This window comes from Sceloporus undulatus, chromosome 6 (assembly GCF_019175285.1).
Source record: "Sceloporus undulatus isolate JIND9_A2432 ecotype Alabama chromosome 6, SceUnd_v1.1, whole genome shotgun sequence".
Lineage (NCBI taxonomy): Eukaryota > Metazoa > Chordata > Lepidosauria > Squamata > Phrynosomatidae > Sceloporus > Sceloporus undulatus.
This window is the reverse complement of record NC_056527.1, coordinates 101,783,089-101,801,570: the sequence shown is the minus strand read 5'-3', so window position 1 is coordinate 101,801,570 and position 18,482 is coordinate 101,783,089. Positions and strand designations below refer to the sequence as shown.

Genomic DNA, 18,482 nt, shown 5'->3' with positions numbered 1-18,482 from the left:
TCGCTGAATTTGGGGAAATGCCACTCTAGCTTTGTCTCTCTGGTCTCTTCTGCAGGCAGAGTGTAGAATATACCCAGAAGACCATGTCAGAGTCCCTAGAACGTATCAAGAATCTGAAGGCTGATTTGGGAGGAACAGAGATCCTGCAGCCTCTGAAGGCTATTTACAGCCAGCCGTGCCGTGAAGGACATCCTCGACAGGTACTGAGGGTCTGTGCAGGGGAATAATTCCTTTGTAGAGGATCACATTTTGTGGAGAAGTCAAAAGACCTCCAAAATATTAGTAAATACAGGGATGTTAATTTTTTGGGAAGGGTAGTGGAACACACATGGTTCCATGGAAGTTACCATTCAAAAATCTCTAACTGTAGCTCTGCACAAATAAGTAAACATGTCTTCACATCTTATTAACTAATCCACTAATTATATCTAATTACTAATTATTAAATAATTACTTACTTTCAGTTACAATTCATTCAGTGATCTCAAAGTATAATCTCTTTTCTTCACTATATCATTGTAACTAGCCCACAAGCAAGCTCAAGCTGAGAAACAGGGAGAGCCTGGTCCAAGACCACCAAATAAGTCTTTCTGACATGACTGTGGATTTGTATCTTCCTAGTTCCAATCCAGCAACACCACACTGTCTCTGAGCAGCAGCATCTTTCACATGGGGCTCTTAATGGAAGGACATACAAGGAGACCAAGGATATTTTTGATTTTCTTCACAATTCCTGATTAGAGTTATTTCTCACTTTAAAAACTCTTGAATAACTTAGGGGCTAAACAGACTGGCGTTTAACGTCAGCCTCGGGGCAAAGTGGGGGTGTGGTATTCACACAAAGCTTACTCTGACGCTGCCCCAACACCAGCAGCACACCACTCGCCTGACCAGATGGCGGGCAGCATCATGCCATTTCTTTAACACAGTGTTTAGACACACTGTATCAAAGAAACCCTGAAAAGCCACTGTGGCAGTGGCAAGGGCACCATTTTGCCAGCACTAAAAGTAGCAGCATTTTGTCATTTTTTTTTTAGTGCTGGCAAAGTGCCAGATGGGAGCCGTGGCATGTGGTTGCCGCAGCCCTGATCTGGCTAGGAAAGGGGCAGTGGGACTGACATCACCTGCCTCAGAGTGGACCTCAGTGTAGAGACATTGTATGGAACTGTCCCTTGTCTTTTTCCTGTTCTTCATCTCTGTCATCAAGTCACCCCATGGCTAGAATAGCCTTTACCTCACACTTCCTTTCTCTCTTCCCATTCTCTCTTCCCTTAGCTTTTCATATTTACTGATGGTGAGGTCCATAATACAAATGAAGTCATTGATGAAGTTAAAAGTCACAGCAACTCCCACAGGTAAGGCTAGAGAAGAGAAGCTAAAATGCCTCCCAGTCTCCATTCCTGGTTCTTCGACTTCTTTGACTTGCTTTCCTCCCCTTCCCCTCAACAGGTGCTTCTCCTTTGGGATTGGAGAAGGGGCATCTACTGCCCTCATCAAAGGTGTGGCGCGGGCAGCTGGTGGCAGTGCAGAGTTCATCACAGGCAAGGAGCGCATGCAGGCCAAGGTGAGGGCAGAAGAGCTCTTCTTCGTGCTCAGTGTGTTCATCTCCAGGTGTCTTGCCTAAGCTGCAGGCAATTTGCTGTACTTCTTTTCAGTGTTAGAAAATTCAGCTGGATTTTGGTATCCTTACCCTAAAAAGCACTTGGGTTTTATGTGGAGAACTTGAGTAAAACCTCAGTAAATAAAGATTCTCGCTCTGGATGTTCCTCCACACCTTAAGAGGCTGGGCATTTAAGCAGTTGAGCCTTGGACTGGTATTTTGACATCATCATCATTATTATTTTTATTTATTTATTTATTTATTTATTTGTATTCTGCTTTATCACAAAGGAATCAAAGCAGATTCCAAACATCAAACAATTATAAATTACAGTTTAAAACCCCCCAAACCCCAATCCTCCCCATCATAAAAACAGTGATCAACCCATACAAAGAGATTAAACATCAAAAAATTTAAAACTATCCAATAGGAATACATTAAAATTTCAGGCAGAGTAGTGGAAGAAATGAATCTTCCTCTAGAGGAAGGGGGGACGGGGATGATGGTATCAATCAATTTTGGTATCGGTATCAATAGAGGTGTCAATAGAGGGGAGAAGCAAGTCTAATGCATAGTTTTCTCCTCTCCTCCCTTTGTTTGCCTAGATGCCTGTTTCACACTGAGTCAATAGGTCTGCTCTAATAATAATAATAATAATAATAATAATAATAAATTATTTATTTATAGCACGCCCAATCACAAGGAATCAAGGCAGGTTACAACAATAAAAATACATAGAAAATACAATAAAGTTAAAAATTAGTCCCATCCCAGTACTAAAATTACAATTAAATAATCAGCATTAAAAAATAATAGGATTTGGGCCTAAGATTCTGCAATAGCCATGAGTCTGCACAATTTAAACAAATATGCCAGTTGTGCCCATTCCTGGATTTGTCTGATGTGGCCACAGTGCCCTAGTTGTATCCAATTTAGATTCCTGTAACAGTCTCAGAGGATGGCATGACAAATCCCCTCTGAAGAAACTTGCCTAGAAAACCCTGTAATAGAGTCATCTTAGGGGGTCTCCATAAGTCAGAAATTACTTGAAAGCACACAATAACAATAACAACATGTTTTATGTTAGTCTGCCTTCAAAGGGTGTTTGGAGAATGTTTATACTATAGGCGGTTTAAAATGCTGTCGCCAGACTACAGACCAGGGTCCTTTACATGAAACATATATTTCCCTTGTTATAACAGCTTTGCTGACTGCCCATCTGTTTCTAAGTGCAAGCACAGAATGCTGTTTATGACCTATAAAACTATAAGTACAACTCCTGTATCTGCAGGGGATCTATTCCCATGATTCCCATGGATAAGTAAAACCACAGTTAAATGCAAACACTATGGCCTGTTACAGACTGCCAAAATAAAGCTGCTTCGGGTCTCTTTGGAGGTATGCTATTTAAATGATGCATGGATCCTAAGAGTCCAGAGGTCGCACCAAAGCCACACTCCATTCCTAAGCACTGGAGTGCAGCTTTGGTGCAGCTTCCGGATTCTTAGGATGCATGCATCATTTAAACAGCATACCTCCAAAGAGACCCGAAGCAGCTTTATTTTGGCAGTCTGTAACAGGCCTATATTTCTACAGAGTTTGACCATTGAATCATGCTGTAGGATGTCCAGATGCCTAGAGAGACCTTTTTTTTCCCAGATGGCAAGTGAAACTGCAGTTACCGGTCCCACAGACACAGGGGTCATACTGCATATGACTTGCAGCCAGGCGGTCTGAAATATCATATTCCCCCATATAAGCCTGCATGGGTTGCTGAAATTTTCTGGAAAAACTCTTATCTCATTCCTACCACATTTGGCTAGAATGCAGGAGAAGGATTCTTGAGGCCCTTTCACATTATAGAATTATAGTACTGTGATTGCACTGTAACCACCATGTTTTCCACCCTATGGAACACTGAGATTGGCAGTTTAGAGAGGGGTATTTAGAATTTCCAACCAGAGTGCTCCAGTGGCTCACCAAATTACAAATCCCTGAATTCCATAGAAGGCTGTTGTGGTTGTTAAAGTGTAAGCATAGTGCTGTATTTGTGTGGCATAGAAGGGTTCTCCATGGCTGTTTCCAGGCTCTGGAACTCCTTTCCAATAAAAGCTGGACTGGCCTTCTCTGTGTTTTCCTTCGATCATTAGACAAAGACCTACATATTCAAGTACACTTTTGACAACTGAGTAGATGCTGAGGAAGGGTTTTTAAATTACTGGTGCTGAATATTCTATAATAATAATAATAATAATAATAATAATGATAATAATAATAATAGTTGTGCTGTTTAAACTTTTAAAAACTTTTAAAAACTGTGTATTGATTTTATAAATTAATGTTGTGTGCATTTAATTCTTTTCTGACTTATGGAGACCATGGGATTTTCCTGGCCAACTTTGTTCAGAGGGTCATTGTCATTGCCTGAGACTGAGTGTTTTCTGAGAGTGTATAGCTTGCTCAAGGACACCCAGTGGATTTCCATGGCCAAGTGGGAATTTGTACCCTGGCCTCACAGTATCCTAGTTCAGCACAATGCTATAACTTAACTCTGTTTTTATTTAATGCCACCTTTAATCATCCTGTGGTCCCACTTGTAGAGGGCAGGATATAAAACCAGATAGATAAGATATGTAATAGGGCATCTTTTTCAGCCACCTTTCTGGCTTCTTTGTAGCCAGTGCCCTGACAGATTTAAGCAGAACCTCACATCCATAAGATCTAGAGCAGTGGTTCTCAACCTTCCTAATGCCACGACCCTTTAATACAGTTCCTCATGTTGTGGTGACCCCCAACCATACAATTATTTTCATTGCTACATGCAAATATGTGTTGTCCAATGGTCTTAGGCGACCCCTGTGAAAGGGTCATTCGACCCCCAAAGGGGTCCCGACCCACAGGTTGGGAACCACTGATCTAGAGACTGAGAGGATTTGTAGTGGGGTTTCAATTTTTGTTGGGTTGTTGTTATTGTTGTTGTTTTAATGTGAAAATTGAGCTGCTAATTTTACAGTAGAGCACTGGCACTCTCCAACTCCCATATAAGATGGCTATCTTTTTACAGGCACTACAGTCTTTGAAGAAGGCCCTGCAGCCAGCAGTGACAAAGATTTCTCTCAACTGGGACTTGCCTCCTGATCTTGAAGCTGTGGTTGTAGGATCTGGGCCTCAGGTCATTTTCCAGGGGCAGCGGTGCCTCATCTATGCCCAGATCCGTGGGCAGCATCAGGCAAGTAACCTCTATCAGGATCCTAATCGCTGAAAAATCCCTGACTCATATCCTAAATAACAAATCAGACAAGCCTTTGCTAAGGGAGTTCTAGAATAGCAACCTTGGGAGATTTACAATCCTAGCATGTGAAGGGTAAGCTGCTACCACCCACATCACTTTACTGAGGTACTTTCTATTCTTCTGCAGTCATCACACTCTACAGAAGGAACTGCTGTCCTTCATTATGCCATCCAAGATCAGACTTTCATGGAAAAGGCAAAGTTCTCCCTCAGTGCTCAAGAAAAGGATAGGTATGTCTGTCTTTGTATACCCCCCACAGAGTTTGTCATCGATTAAAAAGGATTTCTCATTGTACTATGATTTCTAGCAAAATGAAAAAACTAGGATCATCCTGGTTCCAATGTGAAATTCCTAAGCTCCATGTCTAGGGCTAAATCTGCACTGCAGCATTGATGCAGTTGACACCACTTTAACAGCCATGGCTTAATGCTGTAAAATTCAGGGGTTTGTAGTTTTGTGAGATATTTAGCCTTCTGTGTTAGAGAGCTCTGGTGCCACAACAAACTACAAATCCCAGGATTCCATAGGATGAGAGCCAGTTAAGCAGTATCAAAATGTATTAATTCTGCAGTACAGATTCAGCCTAGGACATAAATTATAGAAATCTGACTATTCTTTGTTAAGTTCACTGCATGCAGGTGGTTGAGAAATTAACAAAGGTTCAATAGGTACATTAGGTTTAGTTGGGACCCTGGACAACCTGTTTTAGGGAGTGCCTTTTTGTCAGTATAATCTGGTGGGCTTATCTGGCTGTATCAGTGTGTAGCAATAACACCCATGGGCCACATGCAGTCCTTAGACTCCACTTTTGCAGACACTACTCCTTCCCAAATCAACCTAATTAGGACATATAAAGTCAGCCCATTCCAACCACAGGCTTGTTATCTGCCAATTTGAGCATCCGTGGATGGCCCCAACCTGTCACTCCAATGGTGATTCATGCACATAGCTGCACCACCATTAAAACCAACAGGACTTTAGGTTCTGTGGGTTCCAGCATCTGGGGGGGGGGGGTCCAGAATAGAACCCCCATGGATCTGAAGGGCCAACTGTATCTATAATTTTTTTTGTGGTTTTTTCAGGCTATGTGGCTGGTGAAACGTCAGGAAGAAACTCTTCTAGAACATGGCCACATAGCCTGAAAAACCCACAAAAAACAATGGATGCTGGCCATGAAAGCCTTCGACTTCACATTGTATCTATAATGATTTTGTAGAAAAAAGAAAATGAACAAATCTTGCTTGTCATACAGCCAGGTACCAAACAACATTCTGTCTTCTTCGCAATCATTATTATTTGGTTCTTTGGGGTATTTATACCCCACTCTCCAGTTTTCATTCTTGCAAGCCTATACTGAATTCCTCATTTAAAAAAAACACGTTTGGGGGATGATTTTCAGACAAAAAGAGAGCATGTAAGATGTGCGAATCAATGAGTTACTCCAAAATGGTTCCCCTGAAAGCCATCCAAGCACTAACTCCCATGTGTTTTGGAAGTTTCAGTCACATGGTCAAACCATGATTAGTGGCTTGTTTTTCCGTGTTCACACAGAAGAAGGCAAGTGGAAAAGACCTAGATTTCTTTAGTTGGGGATTTTCATCCATGTTAAGGCAAAGCCTGTGGTCTTTCAATCTAATCAAGCTTGCAGAGTAGTGCCCATACCTCTACCTCTCGCTCTCTCACTCTCTCTCTTTCTCTCTCTCCAGGTTCCCTGTTCATCGGCTGGCAGCTCAGGCCCTGTTGCAGGAACTGGATGGGGCAGAGGAAATGGACAAGAAACACCTGGCACTGGAGACAAGCCTAAGCTCTGGGGTGGTGTGTTCACAGACAGCCTATGTTGGTGTCAACACAGAGCTGGGCAAACCAATTCAAGGGCCTCTCATCCATAGAAATATACCAGTCGCATATCAAGGTGAATTAAAGAAAATGTTTTTTGAATGAGCTAATCACTGAGAGACAATCAAAATGAAAAACAGCTACAACTACTTCTTTCCCTCCTGAAAATTCAACACAGACAAGCAGATGATAGCTCAGGAAGCATCTGTGGTCTACAGAATACCATTTTGATTAGTACTGATCTAGATCACCCTTGGCTTCATGGAGGAATGGCAGGATAGGGGTCAACGTATTAACCAGGCCAATATATAAAAGCTGGGTTGGCCTGGTTAATATTTCCTAAGGGTTTCCAGAAAGAGCTAGGAATGAATCCTGCCTGACATTCTACAGAGCTTCTGCCAGTCAGTGTTGACAGTCAGTGGAGTCCCTATGGTTGGTGTCGCTCAATGCACGGGAGGGGGTCAGTGAGGAGGCAGACTGCCCTGCCATCTTCCTACTATTCCAATGCTTTGCTGGCAAGACTGCTGGAGTAGGGGTTGCTGCAGCCTCCTAATGGCTGTTTGGAGCCTGGCATGGCAGCTCAGAGGAGCAGCCATAGCAGATCCGGAACAAAAGGCACCCTCCCCCTCCAAGCTGCTGGGTGCTGAGGCCAGTGCTGAGAACAGCCATTTGAGATTTGGTCCGGAGCAGCTGCTCAGAGAAGCAGCCATGTTGGATCCCAAATGAAAGGCACTGTGCCCACTGCCGGGGCTGGGGGGGCAGCCTCCAGAGGGCTGTTTGGGATCACTGCTTGGAGGTGCAGGCACACTGAATCACAAACTAAAGGCAATGCATCCACTCCTTGTGGGGGGGTGGGGCCAGTGCTATGGCATCCAGAGAACCATTTGGGTTCTCATGCAACTGCTGGGCAAAACAAACAAACAGCTTTATTTATATACCGCTTCATACTGAACTAACAGTGTCTAAGCAGTTTACAACTGTAAGCTAATTGCCCCCAACAATCTGGGTATTCATTTTAATGACCTCAGAAGGATGCAAGCCTGAGTCAAGCTTGATCCCTTTCACTGGTATTAGGCTTGCCATTTCACGGCTGCAGCCGTGACTTTCCTGGTTTTTTGACCTTGGGGAAGGTCTTTCCCAGCTTCTGCATTCTGTCACCTGGGACAGCTGGACACCTGATCTATCTTCCCTTCCAAAGCAGCCTCCGTCTGTTTGTGCTGGAGAGGCTGCAGCCAGGCAGGGAGGAGGAGGAGGGGGAGCTTTTCATTCAGCCTGGCAGAGACTCAGAACAGAAGACTTTGCAATTTTCATGCCATTTGGTCCTGCTAAACAGGGGCAATAAATACCTTTTTAAGTTGGTAAACAGATCATGTGATCTAGCTAACTTGCTTAGGAAGTTCTCTCACACAAAAGATCTTTCCTGCTTTCCCTTCAGTCTCTCCATCATCATGCTCGCTCAACTTTCCACCAAAAGATGGTGAGATACAAACTTCTTCTTTTACCTGAACTATTCACTAGATAGGTTAGGATGTTCCTTCCATGTATATGTAGATTTAAGCCATTAGTAAAGTTTTGCTTTTTAAACTACAAGCAATTTGTGTCAGCCTCAATTCTTATGGAAGCATCGCTCTGCTGATTTACAAGCAAGACCCTCACAGGCTTGGCTTTGATAGTTTTGATATTTTTGTTTCCTTACCAAGGGCTGAAGCCTTAGGAAACTTGAATTCCCCTACACATTGCCATGCCCTGAGGCTGAGAGAGTGTGATTTAGCCCAGTGGGGTATGTTTATGTCCAAGCAACAGATCAAACCCTGGTCCTTCTCTACCACTGCCTCATAATGTCCCTTAATTCTGTTGTTATTATTATTATTATTATTATTATTATTACTACTACTACTACTAACTGAAAGAGTCTGCTTCCTCAGATGCATTTAGTCTCAGAGGTGCAACAAGATCTCTATGATATGATTTATATTAATGTGTTTTTAATATATATAAATGTTTTTTACTTTTAGTTGGTTGTGTCCTCCATTGTTTGAATGTCCTACATTTTGTGTTGAACCCAAGGGGTTTGGTTATGGAATAAGCCTCTGAAATATGCAAGAGGCCATGTTCAGTAAAGCCATGTGAAATGCCCAAATGTGCTTAGTGTGTGTTTTGGAATGGAGGGGGGGTTGAGCAGAAAGGGAAGTACATTTCTGCCATCTGTTTAGGAATAATGCCAAAATGTCCTCCATTTTGAGCATGCCCAAGAAACATGCATTTATATTAACATTTTTTAAAAATCATCCAGTTTTTACGAATGTCCTCCATTTTTTTAAAAAATGTGTTCTACATTTGAAAATGTTGTCCTACATTTGACCTACATTTGTCCCGGTTTGGAGGTCCTGACTTATGGCAATCCTAACTGGTATTCAACTCGCAACCTTATGGTTTTGAGTGAGTGGCTGCAGTACCGGCATTTAACCACTACACCACCAGGGCAAGCAAGAAAGGGATGAGACACTCTTTCTCACTCACCTGGCAGCTGTGCCAGCCCACACCAGGTATACCACCCCCTAGGTGACACCCCCTTTGAGGTGTCACTCAATGCAGTACTAATGACACCACTGTTGACAGTTCTGGCCTCAGTGATCTCACTAGATATTCAGAAGGTTTCTGTGTCCCTATGATTTAAAAAAGAAAGAAAGAAAAGAAGTGTATTCATCTTGGATGCCAAAAAATACAGTCACAGGAGCTTTTTCTTTTCTTTTTGATGTTGTTGCTTCCAAGGTTTTTCTTCTGCTGCAGCATCTTTTGGTGGAATGCAACTAATGTGTTCAATGCCATTGCAACCACAGCTATATGCACAAAGAGCATGCAGAAAAGTTGGGATATTACCGAAGCGTGGGAAACTGTCTAAACATATTTCTCCTAAGAGTGATAGATTTGAGCCACGGTTACATGGTAAGTAAATGAATGCCTTCATTGCAGGCTGCTTTCATATTCTGGACAGAAGAGACAGACTGCACATAGGTGTGTGCATGTGTGTGCAGATGCATTCACATGTGTGTAATGACAATGAATTATGTACCAGAAATCATGTGCAGCTGTCTGTATCTTTGCATGTTTGCATATAGTTGCACTGGTACATTCTTCTGATGCCTAAGTTTTTGAATTGGAGAGGTGGTGTGAATGTGGTATTAACTTGAGAGAAAATCCGAAAGAACCATTGTGAGGCCAGGGAATTGTGTTCCACAAAATCCTACTTCTAAGGATATCACTTGGACTCTTCTTTAGTCCATTTAGTCCAAGTATCAGATACCAAGATGCTTTAAAACCTGAACATTTGATGGTCTGTAAATACCAGTGAGATCTATAACTTTGTTCCTAAAAAATAATTTTTTTCAATAGTATACCATATATATTCTAAGTTGAAAAAACTATGCACAAAAATAGACTCTAAAATCCTGAGTCAATTTATATATGGGTCAGTATAGTAATATTGCTCAGAAAGGAACTAAAATACCCCACTCTCCCTGCCTTGGCAGTGATGTCTGAAAGAGCTGCCGAGGCAGGGAATAGGTGGGTGCAAAACATCAGTCTGATGTTAAAACCTTTTCCACCCCACCACATCTCATCATCTTTCTCCCTCTATGGACCTCTTTCTTCCTGATCACCACACCCCACTTCCATCTAGTTCCTTCCCTTCTCAATTCGATGTAAAACTTTCTCCAGCACCAGAGAAATGGCTATTTGGTCATGGTGAGAGGTCCAGAGAGGAAGAGGGAGGGAGGGAAGTGGTGTTTTCTCTTTGTTCCCTGCTGCTGACAGAGAAGGATTTGATATCCTTTATAACCTTTGTTATGTGCCCCTAAATTTTACCCTCGACTTACCCACAGATCTTATCAAAATCCATGATTTTGGTCCTAAAACCTTCCCTCGACTTATACTTGAGGCTGAGTTGCACACAAGTATATATGGTAATTAAAGATTTGATTTTTTAAAAAATAAAATACATGCATTCTAGAATAGGTCAGACAGTCAGCAAAATAATGGGTTCCTGGACATGTGAGCACCAGTGCTGTGTGGGAGGGACCACCTTTGATGGCCTCCAAGGGAAGGAGTCCAGAAGCCTTTGCATCTGGTACGAGGCATCATTATGTTGGAAGTGGGGTGGACTTTCAGCATGTATAAAGCCTGCACATCCTTCCATGTGACTTTTCCCATGTTCCGTAGGTTGCCCCGAATGCATCACCCCTCCTTTGTGAGTGTCTGTTAGTCTGCTCTTGCTGGCATGGCAGATGCTGTGGGTTTTTGCACACACAGCCTGTGTATGTATGTGCAACCATGTGAGCAAAGCACCTGTGCGTGTTCATCCCCTGCTCATGGCTGGCACAGAAGACCATGAAGGCATTCACCACCCACCACTGTGTATGTGCCTGAGAGGCTGTCTATTTGTGAGAGGCTTCTTACAGCTGGTGTGTGTTTGTGAGAGGCTGCTTGCAGCTGGTGTAGCAGCCCCTACGGGCATTCACACCCATTTCTGGGGTACAGTACTTGGCCTCACTGGGGATTTGCAGGCCTGCTGTTTGGGGCCACTGCCTATTTTGAGTTACTCCTTGGCCTAAGGCAATACAAGGGTTGGCAATATCCAGCCCCCCTCCTTTAGACATGTGGTGAACTGCATTTCAACTCCATCCTTTGGGTGGTTCTGTTTGAGTGTTGGACTAGGATAATGGTTGCCTTTGATTGTTGTTTTTGGATATGAGGGAACAGGAATCCAGTTGGTCAGAATCACCTGAGCTTTCCAACATGGTTTGCCTAGTTTTGAGCATGGTGTCCATGAAAGTGGAAAGGTGCTAAAGGGAACTCCCTAGTCAAGAAGCCCCCAGTCAAATACCCACATAGGCCCTCACTTCACTTGACCAGAAATGGGAGGCAGGGCAGAGACATTGGCCAGCCTGGAGTAGTTGGAAACCTATATGCCCCACCAAAAAGCCAGCTGTTTGTAATGATAAGGGAAAGAGAAAACATGCTTTTAACATCTTGTCCTTTGGGAAGGCTTTCTGTGTGACGAAGGTGGTGACGAGTGTGAAGAGTTGGAAGAAGACTCGGCAGGTGAGTTTCCAGACAATTCTGGGTTCCATGCAGATGAACATGGTAACGAGGATACAGGTTCCCAAAGGTAGCTAGGACGGGGGGGGGGGGGGGATTGGATAGCACCAGTTTTTCAGGTTGCATTGAGCACTGAGGGTTCAGGAGTAGTTTAGGGGGGAAGAAGTCTCCCCACTCCTCAAGGTGAGGATTTGGGCCACTGACACATGCCCCCCCTCCATTTCACTCCATGTCCACAAATGTGGTCCTAGGCCACTCAGGGCAGCCCACTGCATCCCTCCAGCAGTGCATGTGGGGATGTAGTTTATGGGGCAATCCCTTTTAGGAATTTGACCATGCCCCTGGGTGATCATCTCTCACAGGCCATGTGGTGGTGGAGAATATGTCAATGTTTTTTTCCTTGCTCTATCAGAAGGTAAAGAGGAAAGACTGGGAGAATCTGAATGAGAATAAGGAAAAAACATCTGGTGGCATAGGACAGATAGGAGCTGGTGGAACTGGCTTTCAAGTTTTTTCATCTATACAGAACTAATCTCATGGTTGCAGCCCTGATGAGGCCTTTCATATGCGGGTGGCTATGAACACAGCTATGAGTTGAGATCAGGTGCATTCACAGCTGTGGATACAGCTCATGACCCCTGAGAGATCAATTCAGGAACAAAGGTCTCACAATAGCTCAAAAAGTACAGTTAGGAATGGCAGGTAAGATCCCAGCAAGGATAGAGCAAGGATAGATTAGGATCATGTCTTGATCTATGGTGGTCTGCAACACCAGTACACCTACAATAACAATTTCATAGAAAAATAAACAGATCCTTAAAAGCATATTTGGATTAAAAAATAAATTCTAGGTCAGAAAAAGTTGAAATCTGGTTTGTATGTTTTAGATGAACCGGCAGAAAAAGAATCGCCACTCTTGAACCTGGTCTCCCTGCAGAATGTTGATGGTTCGTGGCTTCTTGATTCTGGACTGGCCCGCATTCTGGGCCACACTGAAACTACCTTGAGCAAAACACCTTCTCAAGTGAGTTTGTGGCAGGGCTGGGATGTCCAAAATGGAAAAAAGAGGGTCTTGTTCATCTGACTAGGTTCCTGTGGTTTGAAATGGCCATCTTAACTTTTAAAATTTGAAAGCTGGAGATAATTTAGTATGGGCTATTGGGATTGACAAGTGACTCCGTTCAGACATGTGCCCAAAATCCTATTGGTAGTCTCAACTAGACCCAAGTTAAATCAATAGCTAAGTAAATCCAATTGAGTTAATCTCTTTACTCTAGTTGGAAACATAATAGGATTCAAGTGATAATATTAATGCTACCTGTAGATTGTGGCCATAGAGATAGTTTAAGATTTTATACTTGGCATGAATTATGGATAGGCAGCATGGCATAGTACTTTGAACATTCGACTGCAGCTCTGGAGACCAGATTTAAATACCACTTGGCTATGGAAACCCACTAGGTTACCTTGGTCAAGTCACACACTCTCAGCCCCTGAGGAAGGCAAAGACAAATCCCCTCTGAACAAATCCTGCCAAGAAAACCTGATTATAGATTTGCTGTGTGTGTGTGTATGCTGTGTGCACAGCTTCAAGTCACCTGTTCACTTATGGCAACCCTATGAATTTCATATGATTTTCATAGGTAAGGAATACTTAAAGGTGGCTTTGCCAGTTCCTTCCCCTGAAATATAGCCTGCAACACTTGATGTTCATTCACCTTAGAGTTGCCATAAGTTGGAAATGATTTCAAGGCACACAACAACAGCAGCAGCAGCAGTAAATTAATGGCATGTGGAATGAGATGCAAGGGAGGCTGCCTTATGAAAATATGAAGTCAGAGTGCTTCCATCTTTACCGAGAGCCTGTACAGACAGAGCAAAATAAATCTGCTTCAGGTCTCCTTGGAGGTTTGTTGTTTAAATGATGTGTGCGTCCTAAAAGGCCAGAAGTTGTGCTAAAGCCATGCTCCAGTCCTAAAAACTGGAGTGCAGCTTTGGCACAGCTTCTGGCCTCTTAAGATGTATGTGTCATTTAAACAGCATACCTCCAAAGAGACCTGAAGCAGCTTTATTTTGGTCTGTCTGTACAGGCCCTGAGCTTCCAACAAGAAGCCAAAATGGTACTATTCAGCATGAGCTTTGATTTTAAAAATTGGCTTTTAAAATATGTTCTTAATTCATTTTTAAAGAATTTTTAAAATGTTTTTGTTGCATGTCATTTTGGGATCCTGAGTGGGCAGAAAAATAATCTAAAAATATTATTAATAATAAGAGACATGTTGTTGCTGTTGTTACCTGTTGTTAAATCAGCTTTGACTTATTGTGAAAGACCTCCACATCAGCCTATCATCAATAGCCCTGCTCAGGTCTTACAGACTTAGGGCTGTGGCTTACTTAATTCAGGGCCTGAACAGACAGGCCAAAATAAAGCTGCTTTGGGTCACTTTGGAGGTATGCTGTTTAATGACACACACACCTTAAGAGGCCAGAAGCTGCGCCAAAGCAGTGCTCCAGTCCTTAGGAGTTCCAGCCTCTTAGGACGCATGCATCATTTAAACATCATGCCTCCAAAGTGACCCAAAGCAGCTTTATTTTGGCCTGTCTGTTGGGCCCTCAATCTATCCATCTGTTCTTCCTCTTTTTCTACTGTTTTCCATCTTACCAAGCATTGCCTTGCCATAATTGTCTTTTCTAGTGTATCACATCTTCTCCTGAAATGGCCAAGGTACAAGAGTCTCAGATTAGTCATCTTGGCTTTGAGTTAGAGTTCAGGTTTGATTTGCTCTAGAACCCATTTATTTTTCCTTTTAGCACTCCATAGTATCTATAGAACTCTTCTCCAGCAGTACATTTCAAATGAGTTTTTTTTCCCCCTATCTCTATTTTCCACTGTCCAGCTTTCACAACCGTACATAGAAATGGGAAAATGATGGTATGTGCAATACTTACTGTAATATTCAGTGATATATCTTTACAGTTCAGGATCTTTTCTAATTCCTTCATAGCTGACCTTCCAAGCCCCGGTCTTCTGATTTCTACTGCCATCTGATATCCATTCTGATATTATCCATTTTGATATTAATGACTGAACCAAGCTAGATCAGACCAAAGGCATATCCAATTTAGCATTCTGTTCCCTCGGCAGTAGGGAGGTGGGGGAGACAGGAAACTGCTTCATTATTGCATGGAAATCTGAAGCTTAATCATTGTTCATGATTTCTGCATCCACTTCAAACCATGTTTTTATATTCTGGATTGTTGACCAAAGTTTAGGGTTTGAAATGATGCAGTTATGAACCATCATTTGTTTTCTTTAAGAATGGGCACTGTGAACAGGAATCAACGTGTCTCTTGTTTTTTCTCCATCATCACCAGGTGGCCCCAAATGTGTGGGCAACAGTGCTGGCCATCCTCTGGCTCCACTCCAAGGCTTCAGAGCAGAGGGATGAGTGGGAGCTACTGGAAGCAAAAGCTCTCAACTGGCTTCAGGTGGCTGCAGGTGAGATGCAGTAGGCCTGCAAGACTACGAATGGGATGAGGATGAATGGAGGGGTACAGGGCCTGGAGGTGGGGGGGGGAAGACTCCAACTGCAGCCCCATTCCTCTGGTAGAATCAATCCCTCATTAAGGCTCAAATTCATGGGAAAGGTCTGCATTTTTTAAAAAAATAAATGATGCTAACAATGATGGCCATGATGGCTTACTGCCAGAGTTTCCATTTGTCAGATTAGGTTGCATCACTGGGCTTCTCCAAGTTTTTTGTTTATGTGCATTGGACACAAAATGTGGAGCTGAAAATTTTATAATGTAAGGTTGTAAAAATAGGAAAACTGAATACATTAGACTTACTGAATGTTTATTAATTAATTAATTAAATGACAAGGGCATTATGCACAGCAAGTATCATTCAGTTTCAAAACATACTGCCCAAACCATATTAAAAAATTTCTGTTGTGCCAAAGCTTTCTATTTTTCACCTTCATCTGCAGCAGGTAACACTTTGTTGCATCCTTGTAAATGCACTTGAAGTACTTTTGGTTTTGTGCCTTAATAATAATAATAATAATAATAATAATAATAATAATTTATTTATAGCCCGCCCAATCACAATGAATCCAGGCGGGTTACAACAGTAAAAATAAAGATAATAAAATAAAATACAATACAATAAATGAAATACAATAAAATTAAAGAGAGCGAAGTGAGTACATTCACAGTTAGGCCTGATGGAAGTTGGGCCTCTCTTTTTCATTCTCTCCCAGGTCTGATGATGATGTCATGGAGGGAGGGCTCTTCTTCTTAAGGCAAGGATTTTATTTTAATTAATTTTAATTTAATTCTTCTCATTAAATTGAAGAGAAGAATTGGTGGACAGAGTGACATAAGTCACAGTAAATAGGGAGTAGAACTAGGTAGGGAAGGCCTGCCGGAAGAGATCCGTCTTAAGAGCCTTCTTAAAGGCTGTAAGAGTAGAAATGTCACGGATCTCCTTCGGCAGGTCATTCCATAGCTTCAGAGCTGTGATGGAAAAGGTCCTCCGGGTGACTGAAGTTAGCCTAGATTTTATTGGCTGAAGTAGATTCTTCCCCGAGGACCTTAGAGTGCGGGACGGACAGTATGGAAGTAGGCGATCTCTTAAGTATTCTGGACCCAAGCCATGTAGGGCTTTGAAGGTAATCACCAACACCTTGTACCTTGCCTTAGTCCTATCTCAAACCCTATTTTCAGCAGGAATACCTATTTTTGTAAAAGTCCTGTGATTCTCATCAGCCCTGAATTAACAGTTTTTCAGATGTAAATCAGGAGAGGGCTGTGATCATTGTAGAAAGGAAAGTCTAGAGATAAGAGGAAGGATGTCTCCAGCTGTCCCTCTGGCCATGAAAGAGAGCATAAAAAGAGACTGTATAGCTTAAGAATGATCAATTCTCCTTGGTTATTTGCCCCTTTAACTCACATGTGGCTTAATGCTCCCAGGCTCTACTGGGTATTCTTCTCTGTTCCTTTTTGAATTACCATCTCATATAATTCAGAATGAGAGCAGCCCAGATGCCAGAAGCCCATTTCTCCATTCTCAATTACCACCCCATTGCCCTTTAAGAATATTTCTGTTCATCAAACACTTTAAAAAGTGAGTTGCATCATGAAAAGTTAAGGTGTGGTACAGACTGCTCCTTTGGGGTGGCCTGCACTTGCCCCTTTGCTGCACAGATTAGGGCCAGGGCAGCCACACCAGCAGCCCAGAAGCCCCAATCCGGCACTTTTCAGGACTAGGGGAAACTGCACCTCCTTGGTTCTGAAAAGGGCTGTCCTTGGGGCTTGGTGCCCCAGGACACCCCGAGAGCCACAGCCAGAGGAGAAAGGGGCCACTTGGTCCCTTTCTCCCTGGCGCCATTCCCGCAGCCGTTTGGTGGCTGTGGGAACGAGGCGCGCCCCCAGAAGGAGCTCCGTTTTGGAGCTTCTTTCTGTGCCGTTCCGAGGCCACTGTAAGCAGCCTGGGGTGGCACAAAGATGTCACATATGCTGTTTGGACACAGCATATGTGTGACGTAATCATAGCGGCCCCCATGTGTATGGGAGGCCACCATGATTACATCCTTGTCACATGCTAGGGTTGAGGGGCATGTGGGTGGAGCACCCTGAGGCAACTCTAGCACATGACAAGGGCATCACAAATGGCCCATTTGGGACTATATTTCCAACATATCAATCATTATGTATGTTCAAGTTTACATGTGATTGACATTTAACTCTTCCTGAATACTTGTCCATGGACTAAAAAGAAGTGGAAGTACTTAACTTTCTCTCTCTCTTTTCTTTCAGGACCTCAGCTGACTGACTGTGTGAAGGCTGGCAATGCCCTGCTAGGAACCAGTGTCAGCCCCCAGATATTTGGGCTCTGAATTCTACAATGTAACCTTGCAGATTAAACTGGAGTTTCTGCTTCTCGTCTGTCTTCCTGCCAAAGGGTCTCTTGCTGCATCCCCCAAGGGGTGGCATTGATCCCTGGGTTATAGCTCCTTCTGATACCTCCAAAGTGCTGGAATTTACTCTTATTTAAAGATGCTTTATCTTGGTGGTCCTGCCCTTTTTGTAACCTAGTGCTTTGGGCCAAAAACGTGATATTAATATGCAAAAAAGGATATGCTCCTTTTGTAAAATAGAGAGAAAGAGATCTTTACAGAAAAAGGAAAGAAAATGGAAACAAGCCTTCAGATTTATGGCCTATGCCTTGTAACCTGAAGTATATCACATTAACGTTGGTTAATTGTCTCTTCTACATTACTTGTTCTAGGAGATGAACAAATAAATTGCAAATCGACATAACCATGTTTACTTAGTGTGTTATTCCTTAGTGAATAATCAGATTTTGGATACGTGATTAAAGCTACCCTTGGGCATATGGGCAAATGGATTTATTAATGACAAATATGTCAAACAATTTGGGCATTCCACACCCCAGGAACTGCCATGGGTTGACACAGAAGGAAAGCCAGCCCTTCATTTCATTGCCATGTTTCAGCTTATAGTATCAATGGCCAGACATCCTCTGGACAGCCAAGGAACTCTGCCAAGCCATTATGCTGGGGTGAGACTTGTGCAGCTCCCCAGAAGTTACTCAACTGCAACTCCTAGCATTCCGCAGTATTAGCTATACTG

At 42.8% G+C, this 18,482-nt stretch overlaps 1 protein-coding gene across 4 annotated transcripts in view; it reads left to right on the top strand.

Moving 5' to 3' along the window:
- Positions 1-18,149, top strand: part of LOC121933093 (von Willebrand factor A domain-containing protein 5A-like) — a 31,810-nt gene extending 13,661 nt beyond the window's left edge. For 2 of the 4 annotated variants that reach the window (XM_042472351.1, XM_042472353.1), the window contains 11 exons: positions 56-200; positions 1,276-1,355; positions 1,450-1,564; positions 4,665-4,829; positions 5,019-5,122; positions 6,599-6,804; positions 9,501-9,674; positions 11,772-11,828; positions 12,713-12,849; positions 15,201-15,324; positions 17,646-18,149. In XM_042472351.1, the coding sequence (XP_042328285.1) occupies positions 56-200; positions 1,276-1,355; positions 1,450-1,564; positions 4,665-4,829; positions 5,019-5,122; positions 6,599-6,804; positions 9,501-9,674; positions 11,772-11,828; positions 12,713-12,849; positions 15,201-15,324; positions 17,646-17,725 (1,387 nt within the window). In that variant the 3' untranslated portion in view covers positions 17,726-18,149. Of the gene's footprint in view, positions 1-55; positions 201-1,275; positions 1,356-1,449; positions 1,565-4,664; positions 4,830-5,018; positions 5,123-6,598; positions 6,805-8,163; positions 8,479-9,500; positions 9,675-11,771; positions 11,829-12,712; positions 12,850-15,200; positions 15,325-17,645 lie in introns of those variants that run through there. The other 2 variants (XM_042472352.1, XM_042472354.1) reach the window with 2 other exon arrangements.
- The last annotated feature ends 333 nt before the right edge of the window (positions 18,150-18,482 follow it).